The sequence below is a fragment of the Gallinula chloropus genome, assembly GCF_964237585.1.
Source record: "Gallinula chloropus genome assembly, chromosome: 1".
Classification (NCBI taxonomy): domain Eukaryota; kingdom Metazoa; phylum Chordata; class Aves; order Gruiformes; family Rallidae; genus Gallinula; species Gallinula chloropus.
The window spans coordinates 60630496-60656385 of NC_140085.1; the positions used below are offsets into that span (position 1 = coordinate 60630496).

The 25890-nt window shown below is 50.3% G+C and overlaps 2 protein-coding genes and 1 long non-coding RNA gene across 4 annotated transcripts; all 3 read right to left on the reverse strand.

Annotated features, from left to right (window-relative positions):
- Window positions 1-15036: 15036 nt before the first annotated feature.
- MYF5 (myogenic factor 5) lies at window positions 15037-16750 on the reverse strand (the record flags this gene model as incomplete). The annotated part of the gene is made up of 3 exons (XM_084267221.1): window positions 15037-15497; window positions 15662-15737; window positions 16244-16750. 3 exons carry the CDS (start codon window positions 16748-16750, stop codon window positions 15304-15306), a joined length of 777 nt encoding a protein of 258 aa, XP_084123347.1. The 3' UTR covers window positions 15037-15303.
- A 4521-nt stretch (window positions 16751-21271) lies between these two features.
- LOC311204958 lies at window positions 21272-22256 on the reverse strand. The gene is made up of 3 exons (XR_014618127.1): window positions 22213-22256; window positions 21755-22007; window positions 21272-21649 (listed from the first exon to the last, which is right to left on the reverse strand). It is a non-coding gene; the product is annotated as an uncharacterized lncRNA (long non-coding RNA).
- Window positions 22257-23026: 770 nt separating this feature from the next.
- MYF6 (myogenic factor 6) lies at window positions 23027-24829 on the reverse strand. Of its 2 annotated transcripts, none has more exons than XM_084273598.1 (3): window positions 24310-24829; window positions 23965-24055; window positions 23027-23713 (listed from the first exon to the last, which is right to left on the reverse strand). In XM_084273598.1, the coding sequence occupies exons 1-3, from the start codon at window positions 24826-24828 to the stop codon at window positions 23595-23597; spliced, it is 729 nt and encodes a 242-aa protein (XP_084129724.1). In that variant the 5' UTR covers window position 24829; the 3' UTR covers window positions 23027-23594. The 2 variants fall into 2 exon arrangements, with proteins under 2 accessions (XP_084129724.1, XP_084129723.1); XM_084273597.1 differs by having other exon boundaries at window positions 23027-23716.
- Window positions 24830-25890: the final 1061 nt, after the last annotated feature.

A 25890-nucleotide genomic window follows, 5' to 3' on the forward strand; every position in this document is an offset into this window, starting at 1 on the left:
TATGACAATTATTATTAAGAAAAATAATAATATTGTCTTTCTTTTCTGTCATATTAATCTGTCTTTATCCCAGCCCATGAGTCCTACCTTTTTTTCCGCTTCTCTCCCCCACCCCACTGCAGGGGGATGGGGAAGGTGAGCAAACGGCTGTGCAGTTGGTTTGGCTGCCTGCTGGGTTAAGCCGCAGCCTCACCACATCCACCTCACAAGACCATAACACACGGTCAGCGACCCGCTGCTGTGCAGCCCAGCAGACATGGTATTCCCTCCCTTCCTGCACCTGTGTGCATGTGCTGGCCCTGCACAGCTCCAAGGTCTGTGCAATATGTTATCCTCCCTCCTGTCCCATATGCTTGTCTGGGGGACAAACACTGCCTGTCTTCCTGTAGAGCTGCAGTCCCCCTGCTTTATATCTTTAAGCTGATGAATTTGCGATGCTTCAAAGAAAACCAAAAGCAAGTGAGCAGGATCTGTGTCCAGAGAACTATTTCCACATGAAATGGTGAGCCGATGCTGTGGTTTACAACAAGATCCCCAAAATCCTCTAAAAAGACCAATCCAAACTCTGTTTGGAATCCAGTCCCTGAGTGCTTGAAGCACCACCTGCCTTTTGCTAAAAGAAAACACTCCAGAAACCAACTTCATACTGAAAACGTTAACCATTTCTAGGCAGGATAAATTAACTTTACCAAAACTTGAAGCAGACAGTACAGTACATAACATCATAAATCTTTCTGCAGAGAGTTTGCCAGTATAAAACTAGATACAACAGCAAATTGTCACAGAAGTGCCTCACGTACAGATTTTAAGCTTCTGTAAAAAAAAAAAGGTGACAAAGTTACACATTTGCAACCAGCATATGACTAAGGGTGCTGGTGTAGCACTTTTAAAGTGCTATTATTTATTAAGTACTGCTGATCTCTTAAAGGTACAATCACAGATCAAACCCTTGTTGCAAAGTACAGTACTCAAAAAACAGAAGAAAGGGTTGGATTGCCACCTACAGCCCAAGGTACACAACCACACATCTGGATTTATAAGGCATGTCCCTGGCATCACCGCGGAGCCCATGCCGTCTTAAACTGGCCATGCACAGAGATATCCTAGTGAATTGAAGTCTCACAGGCAGAGGCAAGATCCGAGCACTAGATCCCAAAGGCATCGTCGGAGCTAGAAAGATCAAAGAATTGTAGGGGTTGGAAGGGACCCCAAGAGATCATCAAGTCCAACCCCAAAGCAGGTTCCCAGGACAGATAACACAGGGAGGCGTCTAGAAGGGTCTTGAATATCTCCAGAGAAGGAGACTCCACAACCCCCCTGGGCAGCCTGTCCCAGGGCTCTGTCACCCTTACTTGTGTAAAAGTTCTTCCACATGTTGGTGCAGAACTTCCTGTGCTCCAACTTGCAGCCATTGCCCCTTGTCCTGTCCCCACAGATCATAGAAAAGAAGCTGGCCATTTCCCCCTGTCTCCCATGCTTAAGATATCAAGAAATAGGGTTGTTTGGGTTTTTTTTATTTAGGATAACCCCTCAGATGTCAATAACCTTGAGGGGTAACAACATTTACCAGAGCTTTAGTTTTCACAAGGACATAGAATCACAGAATTACCTCAGTTAGAAGAGACTCTTAAGGTCATCAAGTCCAACCACAGCATTTCTGAAAGCCTGCTCTACCTGACAGCACCCTTTCTCATCTCACCTTGTTTCACACTCCCTGGTGACCCTGAATCCCAACCGGACAAACTCCAACATCACCCGCTTGCCCAGAAGAGGCAGGTCAGTCTCCTGCTCGCACCCACTTTACCCCTTGTTGCAAGGCTGCCATGATTTATCCTGCACTGCCATTACACAGCCCAGATGGTTGGATCAAACAACTCCTCTTAGTTAAGCATTTCTGCCATGGACATCTACTCTACACATTACAAAGATGCTTGTTTAATAGCGTAAGATCAATAAATACAGGGGGGATGGAACAGACAGTTGATGAAAGTTTGTGTGCAGAGTTGGTCAGGCTGGGGATGACAATTTTAGGAGGGTTGACAACATTTTAATCAATGCCATAAATCAAGTTACAAATATGAATTCTTTAATTGAGAAATTACAATTTAAGAGCCTGCAGCTAGCCAAGGGATCAGGACAATCTGGGTTATATCCAAGGGTGGAATTTGACATTCTACAACCTTTAATTTGCCATTTTTAAAAAGACTTCTGTGCCTTTCCATAGTTCCCCGAGAAGGGTCTCTTATTTACTAATTTCCTGTTTGCAGTTCTAAAACACAATCTGTGCTGTCTGGTTTGGTGGGTTTTGGTTTGGTTTGTGTTGGTTTTTTTATTTCAAATATTCCTGTTACTTGTGGGGTTGCTTTTGATTGGCGAGTTCCTTTTAGATGCAGATACTTCCTAGCTAGAGTGGAGACATATGACAACCTTAGTTCTGCCCATCATTACTCCAACATAATTCCTAATACTTGCAGAACAAAACCCTGGTAAATGTAAGAATGATATTAAAGGACAATTTAATCTGATGAAGTCCAAAATTTTCAAGCAGGGCTGTGGAGGGAACCATAATTTGGAGAGACGATACCATTTGGTGTATCAGCATTATTTATAATAGAGAAGATTGGGAAGCAGCAGCTTCCCAATTTATAACAGAGAAGATTGGGAAGCAGCAGGAGCTCAGTTTAAACACGTGAGGACAGCATCCACATTCATTAATCCGTTTCCCCGGTGACTCAGATGGAAAATTGTTTTGTGCATTTTGCTGCCACTCCACATCACAACAACTTCTGAAAAATATAAGCAGCAGCCTGGCTCCTTGTCATGCATTAGTAACAGCAGATGGATTTATTAAGGCAGTGTATACTTTTCAAACATTTTTTTTTTCCTTTGGGGAAGGAGATAAGCAGGTAAAAGCAGGATAAACAGTTAGAAGCAGCATCCTGTGCACTGTGAGACAGACCTTGCTGCTTTAACATCCTTAAACATGCAAAATCTCAGGAACCTGACATGGGTGGCTGCCACCACTGTAAATTGTAGAATCATAGAATGGCATGGGTTGGAAGGGACCCCAAGGATCATAGAGCTCCAACCCCTGCCACAGGCAGGGCCACCAACCTCCAGGCCTGGATCTACACAAGGTTGCCCAGGGCCCCATCCAACCTGGTCTTGAACACCTCCAGGGACAGGGCATCCACCAGCTCTCTGTGTGGCCCATTCCAGCACCTCACCACTCTCTCTGTAAAGAGCTTCCCCCTAATATCTAATATAAACCTTCAATCCATTCCCCCTTGTCCTGCCATTATTTACCCTTTTAAAAAGTTGATTCCCTCCTGTATCTCTGCTCCCTTCATCACTTTAACACAGAATTTTAATGGATAGAGGTTAAAAATAAAGTTTAAAAAAAAAAGGTAACAAATGCTGGTGCCATAAAAATACAGGCATGTTGGGAATCGGGCCAAATTATACCTCCTGCAGTGCACAGAGACATAAAATTTCAGCTTGCACATTGCTGTGTCCTTTGGCATTACCCCACGGGTGGCTGCCCCCACATGTGCTCATTCTGAGGGTGCTCAAGCCACCGATTGCTTGAGCACTGGAAAAAAGGCCTGTACAGGCTGTGCTCTGCTGCAGGATCCCAGGTTGCTCCCCAGGCCTCATGGTGTGTCCTGGTGAGACCGTGCTTTGCAGCTGAATTTTCTCAGTAACACAGCAAACAACATGCTCCAGCACATGTGCCTGAGCTAACTGCTGATCCCATCTCATCCTGCTCCCCGTGCAGACATTGTACAATTCAACAGCAGACATTACAAATGCCTGTGGGTAAGGTAACGTTTCTCTTTCTCTGTTTCTCATTCAATGATCTCGGTTGCTGCAGCAGCTACCATGTGTAATAAGCAAACCTGTTCATCTTCCTTGGACATTTCTGTTCAAAATACACGGTCACCACTGCAGAGAGCCCTCCTCCAATACTTGGCAAAGGCAGAGAATAAGTTGTTATACACTGCTATACCAGTATGTACACTTGATACTTATCAGAAGCCTTGCTGCAGTCATCCTAGAGCTCCAACCTGCCCCAAGAGGATCAGGTTTGGCAAGGAGACCTCTTCTAGAAAGCAGGAAGGTCTAGAAATATTTATCTGAGTGACTCAGCAAACAGTTGTGATGGATTAAGACCTCCCTGTCACTACTGCCCATGCTCTCTCCCAGGCCATTCCTGCTGCAGAGGCTCCAGTTTGCAGCCCAGCATCCAAGCAAAGATCCACCTCCTGCGGCAGCCCAGTGGTTGCAAAGCTCTTGGTCCAGCATATCCACACAGCCCGGTGAGGAGGCTTTCATGGGCTGCATGTCCTAACCCTGACTACTCTGCAGAATGGGAAGTATGCCTCCTCTGTGACTAAAATACGTCTCATCACACAGAAGTCAGGCTGAGCAGGCTGCTCTCCATCACATGCCCAAGCATACATGAATGGCCTTGTCACAGGGCTGGACATGCTCTCATTAACAGGGTGGAGAACAGCAGCAGTTTAACCATTTCCTAGCTGTGCTTTCAGCTGTGTGACAAGCTGATTTAGGGGAAAATTAAATGTCTGAGAACCCAAAGTCACCCTGTGGAGTGCAGGAATGACAACCTGGTTTTGTCCATGCAGCTCAAATATGCACTGAAGACACCATGCCCCAAAACACCCTCTTCTCTCCTAATCAAAGCACTCTCACCAATGGAAGGACACTGACTCATCTTCATGTCTCATGATGAGTGAGTGCTGTAAGTGATGACCTATTCAATAAAAGGGAAGAAAACCTTCACACATACACCCCATCTGCTTTGTAAATAGTTTATTTCTGATTAGAGTATGAAACGAAGAGCAGATGAAAGAAAGAATAGTCTTGACTTGGGGAAGGCACTATATTCCAACCCAGGTTAAGGCATTTAAGTAAGACATGTTCTTCATGAAGTTCTTCTTGCCACATAGGCAGAGCCCTGCTTTGCATAATGTACTCCCAGACATTGCACTGGCACCCAGGTGCCTCACTGTGTGCTGTGAATTTCCTGTATTTACAATGCTGTGTAAAGTTAGGCAAGGCACTTGGCACCGGGAATCCCTAACACCCCCCCTGGGGCTCTGGAGTCTGATTCACAAATGTATTTGAACACCTAATCCCACTGGAGAATTTGAGCCTTTGCCTGTCGTAGGATTTTTGAAAAGTGCCTGCCTCCTGTAGATTTCAATGCTTTAAATAGCACAGCTGATTTCTCTGAAAGTCATTTATTTAAAATTCTGCACTGCAACGTTTTAAAGCAGGAGGGTTTTTAAATCCTACATTCCTTAGACAAATCTATCCCTGGAATTTCAGAATTTTTGGGAAAAAAATAGAGAGACCTCATCCTGCACTTCTTAATTATTTTATTCAAACTAGAAAGATTTTTGCCATGATTAAAGCTACTACTAGCCCCAAAATAGATTTCCACTTTCAAATACTCCCCAGTGACAGCTGAGTAGCTTTGTCCCATCTTAGTGACAAAATAAATTGCTTTTCCAGCACATGCACACAGCTTTATAAAAAGAATAATCCCACTGGAAAAAGGAATCTACAGCTTTGAATTCCTGTGCCCAAAAGTGCCTCAACTGCCACAGCCTTCCCTGGAGAAGGTGGAGGGAGTGAAACTTCATGCAAGCGTAGGCCGTCACTGGAAGGTAGGCTCTTCCATTACGGCCCAAAGGAAAGAGATTATAGTACTCTTATGTCTAAGTTTTGCTGAATTATCCTTAATTTTAGAAGTATCAGGGCATTATACTTTCTGGTGGATCGGTGTTATGCTCATAAATTGCAATTTTCAGGCTACAGCCATTTGAGTCACACTTGGCTGGGATGTACAGCATATGCTTTCAATATGGATTGGGAGTGGGGTTTTTTTCCCCCATTCTCTTACCAATTGCTTCATTTCATTTAATTGTAGTGGGAGAATTACAGTGTCAAAATTAATCTAGAAGCTTTTCTCCCCTCTTCCAGCTCTAAATTAAGAGCCTAGGTCTGCCACGCTGAACAGCACTGACGTCAGCTCAGGACCTGTCCGAGCCCTGCCTGGTGATACATGTCATTAGAAAATTTTGAATTATCTTGGCAGAAAACCCCACTGAGTGTAGTCCTTGGAGGGGAGCCCACCGGCTCAGGACTGTGCTGACCCATGGGGTATGATGTATCGGGTGTTGCAGGTCTCATGAGATATTGTAAAAGGCAGCACAGGTGCATTCCAAGCAGACTAAAATGCTACAGCATGAAATCCCCACCCCAGGTGTGTCACCCTGCACAGGGTGACAGCAGGGAAGACCACGTGTGGAGCAGCTCAGCAGCTTCACTCTGCATGTGATGGAAAGCTCAGCCAAGCATCAGGACTGTCTGATGTTGGAGCAATGCTCGTTAGCTGCTCTAATTCTTACAGTGATTCTTACACAGTTCTCAGATAACCCATATTTACAACTGGATTATACACTGGTTCTCTCTTTTCTAAAGGAAACATGAAACAGGAACCTAAAAGCATTCATAAACACAAAATATTCCAGACAGTTCTTCCTGGAATTAGAGGAAGAAGAGTTATAGGTGTTAGTCATACCTTTGTGACTTTCAAGATCAGACTGAGCTCCAGATCAGAGTTGAAATCTCAGGGTCAGGCTCAAGCAGTGCATAAAAGATGCAGGACCTCACACCTGCAGAACTACTGTCTGCCATGAGCCCTCTCACATCTCCAGTGAAGCTCCTGAGCTTTCCAAAACACTTACATGACAATTTGATAGTAAAGCTACTGTGGAAAGGACATCAACATCTGACATACCAGAATTATATGTAATAAAAACTAACTGGGGGTTGAGGACTCAGTCAAGCATGGGACGACCAGTCTCCAAACAAAGTAGTCCTATGTCAGTTTATAAATAGTCTGGTAATTCTTCCTTATGGTTTTTCTTCCTTCCCTCAAATCATAAAGAAGGACCTCCTTCCTTCTACTTTTAAGCCTTGAATTTGCTAAAGCTTACGTATATAAAGTGTGCCTGTCAATAGGTTTTTCCACTGGTTCTAAAGGATATAAAAATAAACTCGGTTGCATCTTACTCTAAAATCTCTGGTTTCTTTTTAAGGAGTCTGAAATTTGTTTTTTAAAAAGTGAATGGTTCTATACTACACTCTAGTTTTAACCATACAGGTGGGTTAAATTTAAAAAAAGAAAGAAAAAGTCTCCAGAGCAAGAGTTCTTCAAGAATTTCTCACACTTCCTACCTATCCTGGTATTCAGTAAGAGCCGATTGGCATTCGAGACCATTCAAAAATTACTGCAGTTCTTGTCAGTGTGATTTCAAGCTCCTACTTCTGGAAAACAGGGCCAAATAAAACAGAAAACATGACTGTACTCGATATTCCATAGTGTGTGAACAGAGTGTGGGCCCTGGCTCTCAAGCACGCTGCAAGCTGTGTGAACCGCTGGATCCACTGTAATTGCAATAAAAAGCAATTTTCCACAGCATTTTCCATTTAAAGAAAAATTCCTCTCAAAAGGGCTTGTTGATTTTTTTTTCCTTTGGGGGGGGTGGGGGGTGGGGTGATGCAGCCAAACTCCCAAGGATTGCTGAGCTGCAAGGATCAACCTGGGAACCTTCTGCCTCAGAAGCGGGAAGGCAGAGCTGGCAGGGAGGGTGCTGGGTGCCCCTCAGGGCCAGGGCAGCACCTTGGGCACGGGGTCTCTGCAGCTGAGTCTTGGTATTAGCTAGGCTGGTCCTACTTCAGCCTGAGTACTAAAGCTGTGCCTCTGCCCTTGTTTACCCTCGGCAGCGGTAGCCCCCTCCTTTTGAACGGAAAGGAACAGTTTCGGATACCAGAGGATTTGGAGCAGAGGATCTGGATATTTTAATGTTGTTCAGGCTTCAGTCATCGTGAATATCACTTTACAGCTTGTCACATAAACAGTCCATTTCTGAGGCATGAGAAAATGAATATATTGTAACTATATTCTAGGCCTTCTGGCCCAAATCTGTTCCTGGTGAAACTCCAGGGGTTTCAGTGGAGTTGCTGCAAGAATAAACTCTGCTGTCTAGCTGTACTTTATAACACACTATTTCTGACTAAAAGAGTTTGCATGAAGGGAAAGATCTTTTTTCCCCATATATATTAAACCAAAATGGCATTCAAACTTACTTATGGAACCAAGTGAATTATAAACCTTTGTATAGGAGCATAAAAAGCCCTAATAAAGATAGGGTTATTCCTTTTAGAAATAGGAATGTGGGGAAGTATGCTCTTGCTGAAAAGACTATACACCAAAATACATACTTTCTTTTTTTTTTTTTCTCATAGTCCTGATCTTCCACAGGACAGAGAGAGGTGGAGATGTGGGGCTGTGGGAGGCAGACACGGTCAGGATACCCCTCAAAGCAGACCACTTCTGCTTAAGAAGTCCAATTTCACGAGCTCTTTTCCAAAAGGGGCTTCCAGTGTCCTACTTATTAGGAAGTTTAGAAATAACAAGTTTCACATTTCAAAGTTCAGTCATTTTTTGTATTTTGCCCAGGCAATAAACATGTGAGAAGTTTGTACCCTGTGAAAAATATGCATTTCAGGCACTGGTAAGACACAGCTGTCTCAGCCCTTGTTTACTTGGTTTCTCCTCTACTTCATGCTCAGCATGGGGGATTTAAACTTATTAAAAAGTTATTAAAACTTTTCCCAGTTGCCCCAAGTCACCACCCCTTTGCTCCATACTGCATATCTGTGGAACAACTGCCCTCCCAGCTCTCTGTGCTCACCTTTCTGGCTTCAGCAGGAGCTCTTTTTCCTGTCACCAGGTCCTTCTTCCAAGAGGAACTCTCAATTCACAAGACAGTTGCTCTCTCCCAGACTGGATGTTAAGCCACCTGTTCTTCCAGCAACCAAAGGGCTTCAGTTTACTTTCCCACTGCTTGAGACACCTGCACAGGATGTGTCTTCCTTGTCCAGTCACACAACAGGAATGAACTCCCTCCACCACGTAATGACCAGGTTGACAGTCTCATAGAGTTTGCAAAGATGATAAAGGTGGATGCTTAAACACATAATGAAGCCCAAAGAGTTCCCATTTAACCATGCAAGGATTATGAGCTCAAATCTTAGCTACTTAGGTGCTTGCACAAGTCTTCACTACTGAGGTCCTGCAGATGCCCAGGAGGATGATGGTCACCCATTTGCAGAAGATTTGGAACTAAAAAATTCACATTTGGGAGTTTGCAATATTATACACACCTCAGAAAAATAGGCCAGAAGGGCTCCCAGCTGTTTATTTGAGGAAGAACTTTAATGAAACGTAGCAGTTGTAGGACCAGAATGACAGCTTTTAGCAGGCACATACCCAGAAAAGAAGGGAGTGTGGTTGTCTGCTCCTAGTGACAGCTTGATACTATCCACCAAGGAGAGAATCATGATGGTGAGGACCAGCCAGTGCCAGCCACCTCCCAGACCATAGCATCATAGAATGGTTTGGGTTGGAAGGGACCTCAAAGGCCACCTAGTTCCAAACCCTTTGCCATGGGCAGGGACACCCTCCACTAGACCAGGTTGCCCAAAGTCCCATCCAGCCTGGCCTTGAACACAGGGGGCAGCCATAGGGAGGGAGCTGCCACAGGTTCTCTGGGCAACCTGTGCCAATGCCTCACCACCCTCACTGTGAAGAAATTCTTTCTAATATCTAATCTAAATCCGCTTTCCTTCAGTTTAAAGCCATTACCCCTTCTCCTATCAGTATATGCATTAGATGCCTATCTCTACTCCAGCCAGTTCTGAGGGGGTCTAACATTTTTAAAGCTAGTTTTTCAAGTCACTGAGATAATTCAGTTAGATCTAAGAAAGAATTTTTGCTGTGATCTCTACTGTCTGTAAAGGTGTTTACAGGTTTACAGGTAAGCCTTAAATTGGAGGAAGGGATTTCAGATTTATAACTTCAGATATACCTTCAGCATGGCCAGCAGAGATGTTTCCTTCTCTGCTTTTCAAAGCACTCAAGCAGCAAAGCTCAGAATTGCACTATTAGCTCATTTTGAAGATGCTCCAAAAGAGCAATTGTAGAAATACATACTTTTCAAAATAGAAATACTGTTTGTCTTTCTAGATCTTCACAGCATAGCAAACTGGGCAAGAAAACAACAAAAACCACTAGAATTTTTCATTCTAGTTAATAAAAAAACATGCAAAATATGCATATATGGTTACTTTAAAACATGGAAATGAGTGGAACAGAATTAGTTTTCAGCAGACTCAAATCCTTTAATTTACAAAAAAATAAAATAACCTGTTTGCTGAAGCAGGGATGCATTTGGTAATGAAGCCTTTACACTGAGCTGTACAACAGGTGTAACTGAAGTTACTGTTTGCTCACTGCTAAGTAAGGAGATATTGATTTACTTTTTAATAAATTCTTTATAATCAAACAATTTAGGGCAATGAGCTGAATTCAAACTTGATTTAGTCAACATTTTGGCTCCCTATAATGTACTATAGGCAAACTAGCTTGAGTTTTATACTCCAGCTGGACCTCTGCCAGGTTCCCGAGTCCCTGCTAGGTAGCTGCGTCCCACTGCAAGCAGTAGGATTTGGCACTTAAAATAAAATAAAATAAAATAAAATAAAATAAAATAAAATAAAATAAAATAAAATAAAATAAAATAAAATAAAATAAAATAAAATAAAATAAAATAAAATAAAATAAAAATTACAGCTAAAGATTTTAGGGTTTCTTGTTAGGCTACAATTTCTGCTTAGCATGTATGTTACATGGATTTTTAAAACAGAAAACAAGATCAGTTCAAAAGGATATATCCATAGAAGGTCAGAGAAATAAAGAGAAAACCCACTGCTCCAGCTTTGAAGGCCTCTCAGAGAGCACTGAATTCAAATGCACTCGATTTAATAGAGGTACTAAACCACCTTTCTGATCTCTCAGTGGGCTTGCTGACCCTTACATATCATGCCCACTACCACCTTCTCCAAGCACAGCTGAGCAATGCCTTTAGCATCATACTCACAGGCATCTTCCAGCAGACTGCAAGCCAGTCCATAAACGTTACTAATGCTCAAAACGAAACCAGGCACCAGGACTGGATGGTGCCTACCAGAGGGCCTGGGGAGCAGAAAGCATCCCAAGTAGCTGTACTCTGCAGTACAGTGGGTTTGGCGTGAGGTCACCCAGGATGCATGAGCTCCTGGAGGAAGGCACCTGCCGAACGAGGAGAAAATGTATTGCACTGTGTTTGGGAAGGGGGGTGACTCCCTCAGGCCAGCTGAGTCTCTTGGACTGAATGGGAAGAAGAGCATGAGATGTAGTGAGGGCAAAGAAGGCCACTAGTGAAGCCTAAGCTAATATTCAACAGAAAACTCAAATAAAGTGCAAGAAAAACAGCTCTGAGGTGTCTTTTACTCATTCCAGTTGGGTGCAGGAGGAACCTGTCCCCGATGCCCTGGGGCAGCAGGTAGACAGATGCGTTGCTCTACATTTGGGGGTGAACTCCTTCATCCCTCACACAGGGTCAAATTAGTCATCAGGATCCCAGCCCAGGCTCCAGCTGGCCAAGCTCATTAGGTCTTTAGTTGCCAGGAAGGCAGTTGTGGCCAGCTGCAAGGCTGATACCCTTCCCAGAGCCTGCCAGAGGTCAGCAGTCATCAGCTGGCCAGCTGCGGGTCCTCCTGTGGGACCCCAAGGTCCAGCTGGGAGGAGCAAGGAGAGGTGATGAGCGAGTCAAGGGCTCTGCAGAGGAGAAGGGGAGGGAGAAGGTCTGGGGTGGGGAGAAGTGGCTGCCTGCTGTGGTTAAGTCTGACTGCTCCTGACAGGCAGGCTGAGCTGGCAAGGCAAAGATGCTAAATTTCCCAAAAAAAGCAGCCATGAATTTGGGGTGTTCCTAGGCATATTTTTACAAACATTAAGAATGAAGACCCCCTTCATCCTCCAAGAACTAATTATTAAAAATTGATCGCTTTTAAAGCCTTACCACAGGAGAAGAAAGTGGTTGGTCTTTTCCTACAGGGAAAATGAGTGGCTTTTCCACACAAGCAACTCCAAAATACAAACACAAAGCAAGGGGGATTTTTCCTACCTAAAGACAATACATAAACTCAAATGATCTGCATTATTAAAAAAATATAAGTGACTAGAAAAGTTGTGATGAAATCTGTCTTGCAAAGTGTACTTTAGATTGGGTCAAAATTTTCCTGGTGTTATATTTAAGAGATCTTAGCCACGTTCCTCAGTTAGTTTTGTAGTGCAGCCTTTTGAAATGAGTTTAAAATATGTATTGTTTCACTAATGATCTCTTCTAGAGTTCTTAATAAAAGGTAAAAGATATGAGAAGCTCTTCACACACACACACACAGATAAAAGCTCTCTCAGCCACAATATAAGCTGAGAAAGCATCATTTTCGAGGTAAAATTAAAATATTTTATTCTTAAAGTTGCACAGAAGCGTGCCCCTCACTGCAGCAAGTGACAGAAAGCTTACGGCTTCTGTGCTATGTTGTTCTGACACTACGAGACATCCCTCCACCTGCCTGTACGGTCTCTGCATCCCTTGCCAGAGGCTGCAGCCTGCAGCCAGGCAGTAGGAGTTGAAAGAGGCGGAGCTCAGGTTTCCCACACCATCATCTTCTCATGCATTTGTTGGCACAGCCTTCCTCAAATTAAGGCAATTCACATAGAGTACAAACCTTTCTTTTCAGTCCCAGTTATGATGATGATTATTACTATTACTGAATAACCCAAATCTGACCCCAACATCCTTATCTCCCTAAGCCAGCAGCCTTTTACACCTTGCTCTTCCCATTCCACAGGCTAAAGGTCATTTCACGGTGCTACCTTCCACTCCTTCTGAGGATCACAGCACACTTTGGGCTCACGGGAGCTTTGTTTATAGATGTCCTGTAATTAAGAGTTTGTTTTCCAGTCGTGTAGAACAAAACCCTCAGATTGTAATCTGATCTAGTAGGGCTGAGGAGGCTGTGGACAAACATCCCGCAGACGGGATACTTCTCGCTCTCCGAAAAGCTACTTCCCAGAAGTATTGACCTTTTTGCAACTCTTAAAATGTCTGCCAGCCGAAGAGAGGTGTACATTACCAACATGTGATTTGCTTGTGTTACTCTGCATGCTTCACAGGCGATCGCTTGCCAAGGTGCAGAATGAAATGCTGAAAGTTCTCCAGCTTAGCTCATTTTAAGCCATCACTGAAAATTATCTGTGCTGATTTTTAGAGCCTGGCCATAAGCAGTATCCTTGGGACGGTATTTGGGCTGAGAGGAGGGAGCACCGCAGCGCTGCAGCAATGTGTGAAAAATGGTCACTAAAGCCACTGATGTTTACGGTCTTGCAGAAGGATTTCTATGAACAGAAGGCTCAGGAAGTGATCGCCCGTAACCCCGAAAGACTGGGTTTGGGTTGAGGCACTCGCATGCTCCTGAAGGACCTGTAGTGCCAGGAGTGTGGAAACACCTTGTTTGATCCCCTGCATGACCTCAGCCCTGGGTTTACAAACTTTTTCTAGCCAGTGATTACGTGGGACCTATTGATGTACGCAGAAAGCTGTAAAATGCTGAATTACTCTGTGGGAAAGAAAACACCTACCTCAAGGTTACACAGCAAGGGCAGAAAGTGATTTTGAAGGAAGTAGGGGGCGGAGGGAGAACAGGAGGAGACAGGCTGGCCTTGCTCCATGTCAGAAGCACAGCTGACGGCTGCCCAGCTGAGCTGCTCAGGTGCCACTTCATTGTCCGTAGCCCTCTGGGGGGAGATGCAGCCCCTCAGTGTGCAGCAAGGATGGGATGATCCCTAAGCCCGGCCTCCTTCATTCTCAGTTCAGAGACACTGCCAAAGAGCAGTCAGGTGGTAATTTTTGGTGACATGACAAACCTGGGCTGAGTTCAAGTGAAAGATTTATCAGAGGTGAAATGCCACTTCCAGGCCCCTTGGCCACCTCTCACTAACAACATAAACACAAATGGCAAATACGTCTTTATCGCACGCTACTGAGGTGTATATCCCTTCCCATCCAGAGTATTCACCATAGGAGACCTGGATGCCCTGAAGGCATATCTCCATCCCACCTCTGTCTTTATTTTTGCAGGGGGGGAGAGAAGGGGGGTTAGAAAAGTTTTGGATTACAACTAGAGAATGCAAAGGGCTAGAAATTTTTCATGGGAGGAAGAGTTAGATTTAGTGCCTGGAAGGGAAAAAAATATTAACTACAAAACTCATGAAGTCTTGACCTGGCTATTTCTAGACCCATGCAGAGTCATGAATTTTCATCCCGGATGGTGGGACCACAGGCACCAGGCACAAAGGGATGGGTACGGATTTCTCAATATTGTGAAATGTACCTTGTGGATTATGAAAGAGATACTTGTGGTTTGTTCTTACTACCTCTACTAAATTTGTCTCTGCAAGAGCACTGAGAGTCACTGGCAGCAAAATTCCCCAACAGGGTATCACGGCTAGACCATGCAGTTGTTTCACAGAGGAGTGTCACCATGCAATTTTAGGACCAAATCCTGAAGTATGTGTTCAGTCTTCACACCCAGGGAAAAACCCAAGGGCTTTTTCCAGGAAAACAAGCAAACAAACAAAGACAAAAAACCACCACCACCACCCCCCACCCAAAAAAAAACCCCCAAACATAACGACACTTATGAAATATTACCCCTGCAGAAGATCTCCCATAACAGGAGAGGAATGGAGAATTTGACCCTCTGCATTTTCGTTCCTCGGTGAGCCGTCTCAGAATAATACCCCACCCGCGCTGGGAGAAAGAAGCTCCCAACCCCATCCCGGCAAGACGCAGCATCTCCGGGCTCAGGACAGCCGTGACCAGGCAGGTCCCTGCGCAGGCCGGACCCGCGGGTCACCGAGTCCGCTCTGAGGCTGAACACGGATGCTGGCGGGCACCCCGCAGCCAGGTCTCCCTGTCACACAACACCTCCCCCTCCACCCCCCTCCAAAACCAGGGAATGCAGTTAAAGAACCAGCAGGCCAAGGAGGTCTCTTACAGCACGTTTTATTTGCGGCGGGCTTTCCAGGGTAGCGCATGTGTCCCGAGCCCCAGGGTCTGTCTGCCCCCGGGGAACCCCAAGCCAGGGCCCGGGGGGGGCTCTCTGCCCCCAGCCCCGAAGGGAGGCGGCGGGCCAAGCGGCGCTGGGGCTGCCCCTCTCGCCCGAGAAGCGTTCACAGGACGCGGCTGGGCGAGGGGCGCGGCCCCGGCGGGAGGACAGCGGCCCCGGAGGCGGCGGCGGGCGCGGGCCCTTCCGGACCCCTCATAGCGCCTGGTAGGTCCGTCGGGGCGGCGGCGTCCCGGGCGTCCCCGGACCCGAGTCGATACTGGCGCTGGGCGAGAGGGAGTCGGCGTCGCGGAGGGACAGCCCCGGCTCCTCCGCCGGGGAGAGGCGGTCCACGATGCTGGAGAGGCAGTCCAGGCTGGACAGGGCGCTGCTCTGGTCGGCGGCATAGCCTGCGGCCGGAGGACGGGGCGGGGGACGCGTTAGCGCGTTACAACGGGGTTCCGCGCGGCCTCCCCCTCCACCCCCCAAGTGCCGCGGGGAGGGGGGCGGTACCCCTCCTCCCGGCCCCCGCCTCCACCCTCCGCGCCCGCGGCTGCCGGCGGGTCGGGCTTACCGTGGGCCATCTCGGAGCAGTAGACAGCGTCGAAGCTGCTGCCTCTCGCCGACCAGACGGGGCTGCCGCAGTCGGCCTGCAAGACAGCGAGGGGCGAGTGCCGGCCCGGCCGCCGTCCCTCCGGGGGCCCAAGTGGGACGCTCCCCCCGGAGGAAAAGGGCCTTAAAGCCCGGCGGGCAGGGAGCACCGGCGCCCCCGGGGCAGCTGCTCCCCGGACAGGCTGCCGCTGGGCAGCCCTTTCCCCGTCTCCTCCCGCCCCACGCCTTACCCCTCCTTGCCCCTCTCCTGAGCCGCGCTAAGGTGGGGGGGGGGGGGGGGGGAAGATTGAGGCCCCGGGGGCTGGGGTGCTTGCTGGGTGCCCTCTAGCAGCGTTACTGCCTCCCCCCCCCACCGTGCATTCCCGGAAAGCCCATGTGCATGCTCAGCGTTAAATCTGAGAAAGGGCCTGTTTTAACCCAAACTGCCTGCCTGATCCTGATACCTAAGTGCATTCGGCCAGTCCCATGATGCTGGGCCAAGAGGGTCCTGCCCGCGGGCCTTCCTGGGCTCCCCACAGCCCCATCGCTTCTGCCTCTTTCTTACCATCCCATCGGAGCAGCTGGAAGTGGGGCTGGTCGGTTCTGAGCAGCTCTGTCCTGGCAGGTGATAGTAGTTTTCTACCTGTTCCCTCAAGAGCTCCTGGAGGCTCTCGATGTATCTGATGGCGTTTCTCAGGATCTCTACTTTGGGGAGTCTTTGGTTTGGGTTGGCAGTGGTGCACCTCTTCAGGGTCTCAAACGCCTGGTTCACTTTCTTCAGCCTCCTCCTCTCCCTCATGGTGGCCGCCTTCCGCCGGTCCATTGTGGTGGATTTTCTCTTGCAGGCTTTGCAAGCCCACATGAGGCAGTGGCCGGCCTGGTGGTGGCCAGTGGGAGCTCGCACATGCTCCTCTTCCTCGGAGCAGGCAGGCTCGGGGGGCTTGTGGGCGCCGAAGGCAGGCAGGTCCCTGGGCTCAAAATCCTCGGGGAACTCGCCCTCCGGGGAGGAGAGGCAGGAGCTGTCATAGAAGAGTTCGGAGGGGGAGAACTGGCAGCTGTCCATCACCTCCATCCCTGCAGCAGAGGCAACAGCGTGGGGCGGCGGGCACCGGCTCTCGGCGAGGAGGCTCTGCAGCGCGTTGGGGCAATTTCCTCAGTAATTAGCGACCTGAGGCGAAGTGTCCTTCGGCTGATGCGGGGGGCCCTTATATATACATGTAAAGGGAGGCTGGTCCGCAGCGGCCAGTCTTTATTAGCATATCCCACCACATCCCCTGCCGGGGGCTGTCTGGGCAAGCCCCCTCCAGTCCCCAGGAGACAATTTGCTCCGCACCACTCCCTTGGAGAGCCGTGAGCCGGGCACTTCTCTAATGAATGACCTCCCCAGAACAGGTTTGCGACGTCTCCAAAGTTTAAACCGAGTCTGGGAATTTGCAGGGAAGAGAAAAGAGAGGCGGTGGAGGAGCACGAACCGCTGACGCTTCCTACAGAGCCGTTCCTCGCCCCTGTGTTCCCAGTCTCCCATCACACGCTGCAGCGGGATAGACACCCGGGGGAATTAACGCAGATCCCCCACCCGTTGCACCTACAGTGCCCGCTGGCGTCTTTTTATTCCCCACGGCCCGCGGTCCAAGTCCTAACTTGAAACAACTTACCCCTTGAAACTACTTGCCCCTCTTTTCAGACCTAATATTGTTCGTTTCTCTGGGGGAGCTATGTCACCAGCCGGGGAGCGCTTTGTTAAAGCTATGTCACCACCCGTTTAAATTTACAAACCAGAGGACAAAGATGCGCAGCTACATGTGGCCGGGAGAGACAAGGGGGCCGCGGGTGGTGGGGACACCCAGATTTTTGTGCCGTCGGATGGGGTCACGGGGGGGAAAGTACTCACAAAAGAAAAGTGTACGTGTTTGCTCCGAGACAAATCCCCTTCCCATTCCTTCTCCTACTCGTGTGACCGGGTGCTGCTAGAGACACAACAGTCGAGCAGAGTGCCCCGGGCTTGCTAATTTTCTGCTTTCAGGCAAACTTGTACCGTTACAGATGCGTCCCAGCTGCCAGTGCAACAAACCCCCCCTGGAAGTGTAAAATTTCTAACCCCGCAATCCCTAAGTAACTTTACACAAGCCGGGGACAAAAGCTCTGCAGAGCCCCAGCCGCAGCAGTAGCTGAGCGGAGCGGTGCAAGGGTCATTAGAGTGGTAATGAAGCCATTTAACAGGCATTTGCTAAGGCGCAGGCATCCTTTGGTTTCGTCCAGGTGGCTTTTGTAGCCGAGGACAAATATTATGAGAAGGCAAAGGAAACCCTCCCTACCTGGGAATAAAAATTATGTGACCCAGGCTACCTCGGAGGGAGAAGCGAGCGACCCAGCGGCCGCTCAAAGGCGGCGGAGCCGGTCTGTGTGCCCGGGGAGCAGGAGCCTTCGGTCAGCCTCTCTCCAGGGAGAGGTAACGCGGGGGGCACGGCGGGCCGCTCGTCTCCGGGAGCCGCTCGATACGTGAGCAAGGCGGGGACAGCTCCTTCGAGAGCCGCCTGGCACCGCCGGAAAGCCTTCCGAGCCGCCCGGGCCGGCAGCTCCGGCTGGGCATGGGGCTAGGGGGACCCCCGTATGCTCCTTGCCCCCTCTCTCCACCCCGCCACCCTCCAAAAAAGATGGATTTCACTCCTAGGCTAAAACTTTTATTAAAAAAAAAAAAACCACAAACAAGCACACACAGACACACACGCATCCAAACAGAACCCCTCCACACCACAAACAAGCACACACAGACACACACGCACCCAAACAGAACCCCTCCACACCAAAACACCCAACCCCCCATGCACACATTCTTCTTCCTACGAGCAGATGCATAATTATCTAAAGGTTGGGGAAGGCTACATCTGCACCGCTTCGGTTTATTTGGGGCCATAAACAGAGGGACATCACTACCACCACCACCACCCCCCCACCACCACCACCCCCGAAATGAATACTGTAGGAAAAGCAGAGTTGATAAAGGGCTAAATGGAACTAAAGCTACAGAAACGGGAAGGCTCAGGGTTTCAGGCCTCTGCCGCACCGAGGTGCAGGTTGCTGTTGAGGTGGGCCACGTCTGAAGCAGGGCAGCTCCCTATTGTTTTCCTAAGAAGGCGTCCGTCGGGAGGGGTTCTGCTCGGCGGTAACTTGAACTCTTCCCTGGGCTGTGGCGGGCACACACACACACACACACACACACACACACACAGGCACACACACGCAAGCACAATTTGATTTAGCACTTTTGCTCTGGCTAAAATAGACGTGTTTACAGATTTATGCTTTGTGCACAAATAAACTTGATCTTTAGAGTGCCGGTGGCAGTTCTGATCACCTTTCAGCGGGTCCTCTCCAAGCACGCACCGCGGTTCCTCTCCCGGCGCACAATGCCAACCTCCGCCGTCCCGCTCCCGGGGCACGCAGAGATTCGGCAACTTCTAACTCGCAGTTTTTAACTCCTTGGGCTTGGTAAGGAAGTTGCCTTTTCACAAACGTCTTTTGAGGACCTAGGAACGTTTGTCTCCTTTTTCCCTGGAAGGTTCTGGGGGAAGGGGAGGAAAGGATGGAAGCCCCTGTCAATCGGGAAGAGGAAAAAAAAAGATCCGTAATTGGTATCCCTTAAGAGCCCCTCTGGTAAAGTGATCTCCAAACAAATTTGCAAAAGTGCAGTAGACGAGTGGAACTAAAGAAAGGGGAGAGAAAACACAAACTACAAGGCTCGCTAATGAGGCTGCTTGCGGGGGGGGGAAGAGTGGGGGGGGGGTGGGGGAGGTGGTGGGTGAGGAGGGGAACATAGTCCTGCATTTCAGGAGGCTCAAGTCCCGGAGGGCAGGAGAAAATGGTGAACGAAAATGGTGAACCTCTTTAGGTGGTGTTCCTCACCCCAACCCTCCCCTCTCCGCAGCGGCTCCCGTGCCGCACACACGCCCCGCCGCCACCACCCCATGCCTTCTATTTAAGCATAGAAAATACGACCGACACCATAAGTCACTGGGCCGGGGTGTGTATGTGAGCGCGAAGTGTTTGGGATCCACCTGAGCGCGCCCCGTCGTGCCCCCGTCCCCGGGGACGGCCCCACCCCCTTTCCCCCGCCGCCCCGGCCCCGAGGAGCGCCCTCCGCCTGCACCCGCACCTCTTCAGAGCGCTGCGCGGTTCCCCCGCGGCCTCGCCGGAGCGCACGCCCGGGTCCCGGTGCGAGACAGCGACAGCGTTATTTAGGGATGCGTTTTATTGAACGTGCGGGGACGGCGACGGCCGAGGCAAGGAAAGTCGGGGCAAGGGAAGCCGCGGACGCGTCGCTCCGTGCCGCCTTCGCCCCTCGCCTCCTCCCCTACCGCGGTCGGTGGGTGCCGGGGCCGGCCGGCGAGGGGTCCTCCGCCACCAAAACTCTTTCCCAGTTGGGCTGGGTGAGGCCGGGCTCTTCCAGTCCGTGTGAGAAACGTTTGGTTCCCCCCAGCGCTGGGAACCGTGCGCACCTAAGTAAACACATTAGTACCTGCCAGAGGGATTTGTATAGAAGACAGCTGAAGAAGGCATTGGCCTCTGCTGACACTCTGGGACTCCCAGGAGAGATCAAAGGGACACGAGGGGGTTTTTTAGCAGCCTTCAGACTGGGAAAAGTTGCTAGTTCCTGCTATCGGAGGGACGTCCCAGCGAGCACATGGCTCAATTATTCAACCCCTCCCTCCCCTGCCCCCCACTCCCATTCTCCATCTCTTTCTCCACAGAAAGGTGGAAACTTTGGAAAAATTGTACCGGTTCCCCAAGGCAACAGCGATCCAAACAGGAATTTCCCTCGTGGAAATAACCGCTGGGTCGACGCCTGCCCGCCTTGACTCCGACCTCAGAAATTAAAGCTCGCTGCCGGCTTCCCGCCTCCCTTCTACGGTTTTATAGAGAAGAACTACAGACGCACAATAAAAAACAGGCTTTAAACACTCGGTCGCGTCGCTTCAGAGGAAAGCGGTGACAAGGCAGCAGCATTGCCCCGTTCCCCCCCCCACCCCATCGCTTCCCCGTGTGCAGCCGGCACGGCGGGGCGCTCCCGGCCCCGCAGGCCGCTGGGGCGGGCAGTGGGTGCGCTGCCTCCCCGGGCCGGCCACCCCGCACGGCTGCCGCGGCCACCCCGCTCCCGCACCCCTGCGCTCCTGGGGGTGCGAGCAGGTGGCTTCTTGGCGGAGCGGGGCTGGTTAGGGAAGAGGGAAGCCGGTGCTCGGCTTTCCGGGAGCAGCGCTGCAGCCTGCGTCTCTCGTGTTAAATAAACTGCCGCGGGGCGCAGGGAGCGGGAGGGGTCACTTGCCTTCGTGTAAAAACTTCGATGACTTTGTGCGTGACCCGTGCGGAAAAAGGCTTGATTAAATCACAAACCTCTTGTCCCGACCCAGTTATTACCCTTTGATTTTGTGATTCCAGGGCCCTGTTTGCTTTGGCTGGGGACTTAGGTAAAGATTATCGTTATTAATATCAAACACAAACATTTTAATTGCAAACACACTGAGGACCTTCACTGGGAAGCCCGGCATGCCAGCCGCAGCCGCGGGGGTCACGGGGAGTCTCTTCGGGAGGTATTTTCTTTATTTAATGAATAAAGCCCTTCCTTTAGGAAAACTTACTCCAAACAATCGCTCAAGTTACCCCGCTGCTAGGGGAGACCCTGCCGTGGGGGTCCTACCGGGCGGACGGGTTAGTTCGTTGAGGTTAACGCTGTGCTGAGGGCAGATCTGACAGTAGGCTGGCGGGGTGCTGGCGTGACGCGGTATTTTCAGGGTGCCTCGACACCGCTCCTGCCCTGCTGCGGGGCTTGGTTCGGCCGGTGCTGCGTGTAGCGCTTTCCGGCGGGGACCGTGGCAAGTTATTAGGGAAAGAGACGACCGCTACCCCCATCTGACGTACTCGATTGCTGAGCGAGTCCCTTCGCTACAGAAGCAAACTCCAGCATCTTCGCTCTTTCCTAAAACGTAAAGGTTGCACTTAAGAACCCGACTTCCCCGAAGCGCCACTTCGAAGTTCCCCGAGGCAAAGGGGTTCATTCGAAACGATGGGGACGGGGACATACTGTGGTCTCACTACGTTGCCGCCGCAATTACTCCTTACGACAGAGTATGTCATCAGAGCGAGATGAGAGCGAGTACTGAACCGTTCTAAAAACCGGGCTGGCCACGGCGGCACAGGAAGGGAGAAAGGAGGGCACGGCGATGGGACAGCCAGCTCCCAGGGCAGCCCCCTCTCAGGAGCTTCCCCTTCAGACGGACGGACCCGTGCCGGTGCCGGCCGCGAACGGGGAGACCTTCCAGAAACGCGGTTGTGACCTTTCAAAAAACAAAACCAAAAAATAAATAAAGGGTTAAAGCTGAGGGGGAGAGCGCCCGCGGGCAGAGCTGAAGTAGCGTCCCTCTGCTTTTGTCAGCTCTCTGGTGAGCCGTGAGGGGGGTAAGGGGGGGGGGGGGGGGGGTTTGCAGCGTGCAGTTTCCCGGTGGTCGCCCCTTCCCGGGGTATAAACAATCTGTTACAAACCGTAACGCTCTGATGTGAACAGCTCCGCTCCACCGTCCTCAGAGAGGCTGTTTTTTTACATCACTGAGTGAAAGGCTTCATATGTTGTTAGCCACCACCCTCCCCCAACCCCTTTTCGGCCGCTTAACTCTTTCCTCGCTGAGGGACCCCATTCTCTTATCCCTCAGGCTCAGGAAAGTCAAGGGGAGTTACTTTTCCTGGGAAGAAATCACAGCTCACTGCCCCGAAGGGAATGGGCTCCTGACCCAGCCCTGTGCTGCCCAGTGGGGGTAGCAGGCCCACCAATTTTGCTGTAAACAAGGCCTGGGTTCAAGTCCTCCAGTGTCAAAGAGGAAAAGGTGGTCCACACTGATCCTCTCTCTTTCTCAAGGACCTTGCGCTTCCCCTTTCTAAGCTCACCCACCGTGTGCAGGACAAGGCTGAAGAAGCGTCCCTGCCTGGTGAGCTGTGCAAGCAGCATAGTCAGACATTTTGGGGGAGCAGTACCGCTTTCCAGGCAAGGAAACGGGGAGTGAAGGGCTGCGGGTGGCCAGACAGATGGCAGAATCCTGTCCAGGCACTCACCCGTGCCTGCCCGGCTTCCTCTGAGAGTTACTGACACAGTGGGTACAGCCCTAGATAAGGAGAGACACTCCTTAAGGGAGAAAATGAGGGGAAAAAAATAATATCCGTCTTGAGAGCTGCCCCCCAGTCACACGGGTCGTGCCTCGGCTACACACGTTTGACTCTTCAGGGCTTGATCTCGCTGAAGTCAGTGGCGGGTTTAAACTCTGGGATCGGGTTATTATTGAATTACGAGGTGTGTGGGGGGAAACACTGTAACACAAAGAGCTTTATTTTACAATCCAAGAAAATCCGTCTTGTTCTTATATACAATATCACATTCCACCATTTAAATATATATTTGTTATGTTTACAAAAGAAAAGACAGTACTAAAATTATTTACAGGAAGGAAACGAGGTGGGAACTCTTTAAATACGACTAACACAGAACGCAACCAACGGCTTCACTCAGACAGGAATGAACTTTCCAGTGAGAGCCTCAGAAAAAGCACATCACCGGTACATAGGTAAGTACTTTAAATTAAAAAAAAAAAAAGAAAGAAAAAAGAAAAAAGAAAAGAAAAAGAGGGGGGTGGTCTATGCATCACAATTTAAAGAAAACAAAACTTGAGGGAAAAAAAAAATGGAAGGAAAAGGAAAGTCTGTTTGTCTCCAGTCAGTGAGGGCCATTTTCTTTGGGGCAGGTGTGTACCTTCACTCGACCTTACCAAGGCCCCTGTCCGGGCTTTCCACTGTGTTAATTTGCTTCATTACTTAGCTATAGAGGGAAGGGGGTGGGGGCTCCATCTCCGTTAAATATACTACCAGGGCAAACAGACTCATTTCTCCACCACTTCCTCCACGCTGGGCAGTTTGGGCTCGTCGGAAGAAATACTGTCCACAATGGAAGAGAGACAGCGAAGGCTGCTGGAGGCCGACGACTCGACGATGGAGCCTCCTGCTGAACGAGAGAAAAGGGATTAAAGAGCAGAGCGTCGCTCCTCGCCCGGCCCGCGGCGCAGGGCTCCCGGCAGGCGGAGAGCCCCGGTGCCGGAGGGTGAGACCCCCCTTGGCAGCCGCGACCGTTAGGGCAAGGGAAAGGGCGGGCGGCAGCAAGGCGGCGGCCGAGCAGGGCCCAGCGGCCGAGCAAGGCCCGGCGGCGGCCGCTCCGCCGCGCACACGGGGGACGGCGGCCGCGGTGCGAGTTACCTTCCTTGGGGCTGACTCCTAGGGCGCGGGAATGGTCGGAAACACTTTGCCAGTCGGAGCTGCAGGTGCTCAGGAAGTCCGAACTGGGGATCTGCGGCACACACACACACACACACACGGAGGCGGCGGGGGAGGGGGGAGACACGGGGAGAGGACGAGTGTTAGTAAAGCGCACCGCGGTTGCCCGTTGGAGGTCGGAGGAGCTGGCAGGTTCCTCGGGGAGCCTCCTGCGCGCCCGGCCGAGGCCGCCGCAGAGGCTGTGCCGAGGAGGGAGGGAGGGGACGGGAGCGGCGGTTTCGCAGCTGGATGCCAGGGCGGTGAGAGGAATCGAGCCGCACTGCTTACATTTCCCTGCTTGGGGCTGAAGCTGAAGGGGTCCCCCCCGATCTCCTGCATTTTCTCCTGCTGATCCAGCCTGTGCAAGAGGTCCTGCAGCCTCTCGATGTAGCTGATGGCACTCCTCAGGATCTCCACCTTGGGCAGCCTCTGGTTGGGGTTCGCCACAGTCCGCCTTTTCAGAGCCTCGAAGGCTTCGTTGATCTTCTTCAGCCTCCTCCTCTCCCGCAGCGTGGCTGCTTTCCGTCTGTCCGTGGGGGCTGACTTTCTCTTGCAAGTTTTACAAGCCCAGATCAAACACTGGCCGGGGCAGTGAGGGGGTTGTAGTCCCGGGGGTGCCAGCACATGCTCCTCTCCACTGCTGTCACTGCTGGCCTCTGGCGGCATTTGGTCCTGACAGGGGGACAAGGTGCCATCGCTGCCTGGGTACAGTGGGGATCCCTCAGCCATCTCCAGCTGCTGCAGGGCTCCATTCTCCCCGTCCAAGTAAAAGAAATAGGAGCCAGTTTCAAAAAGGTCCATCATCATGCTGTCCCTCGGCCTCTCTGCCTGCTTGAGTTGGGTGCCAGGCTCAAAAACACCCCGAGGAACAACCCAGATGGAATTTAATTAGTGCAGTGACATAAGTCCCCTCTGCTTTATATAGGAGCTGCTGAAACCCTATCCAACTTTTAGCTGTCGCGGTGCATCACCCTCCAAAACTGATTCCAGCCAGTCTCCTGGGCGCTGTCCTGAGAACATCTCCTATTTAGAAGGGGGAGGGGGGCCACAAGGGGAAGGAGGCAAATAAAAAAAAAATTAAAAAAAAAGAAAACAAGTGAAGAAGAAAAATATGTCCCAACTTCTCTCTCCCCCCATCCCCAAAATCCCATGAGCTTGGGGTACAGTGAAGGGACGTGAGGTGGGGGCTTGGGAGCCCTCTCCGGGCGCGGTGGATGGCCCCATCCCCACTGCCAAGCCTGCAGGAGCACAGCGGGAGGACAAAAGCGTGGGGCTTCACAGGGAACCCTCCCCCAGCCCACCCCTCACACCCCCCAGCGCAGGCTCCTTGCCCCAGTGCTAAGTATAGATCTATAAGGAGAGATTTCAAAGGCAGCCAACTGTCTCCAAATAGACGGGTTAATATTTTCAGAAGACGCTCCTGCTATTCCCTCCGCCTCCTCCCTTGAAGCATGCCATTCCTGTGACCCAAGCCATCCGGGCCAGTCCAAGGTTAGGAGCCAAGCCCACTGTTCCTCCACACACCAGGGGGAAGGTTGCCAAGGCAGAGCCTTGCTGCCGTGCTGAAGCACCAGTGGTTATTGCAATTCGGCTTAGTCTTTTAAGCTGAACTTTCCCACGTTACCCATGAGGTGACAGGAGTGATTCCAGGTGACTGGGTTACAGCCTGATGGGGCTCTCCAGAAAGTCCCTGCCCTTGACGGTCCTTAGGGCAAGCAGAGCTCAGGCATACAGCGTAACTGCAGTTTAATCCCTTGGGCCTGGCAAGGTATATAGAGCTTCCTAGCCTCAGAGACAGAAATGGAGCTTGTGCTCACTTAGCGTTTACTGTAATGTCACATCATGTCTAGGCTTCTCTTACGTCAAGAA

Bases quoted from the DNA above. Each gene is read 5' to 3' on its own strand.
- MYF6 (XM_084273597.1), bottom strand. From the start codon at position 24,828: ATGATGATGGACCTTTTTGAAACTGGCTCCTATTTCTTTTACTTGGAC. The intron at 24,056-24,309 runs GTAAGCAGTGCG...TGTGTGCCGCAG, and splicing joins TCAGCCCCAAGCAGGGAAAT to ATCCCCAGTTCGGACTTCCT. The intron at 23,717-23,964 runs GTAACTCGCACC...TCTCTCGTTCAG, and splicing joins AGGAGTCAGCCCCAAGGAAG to CAGGAGGCTCCATCGTCGAG.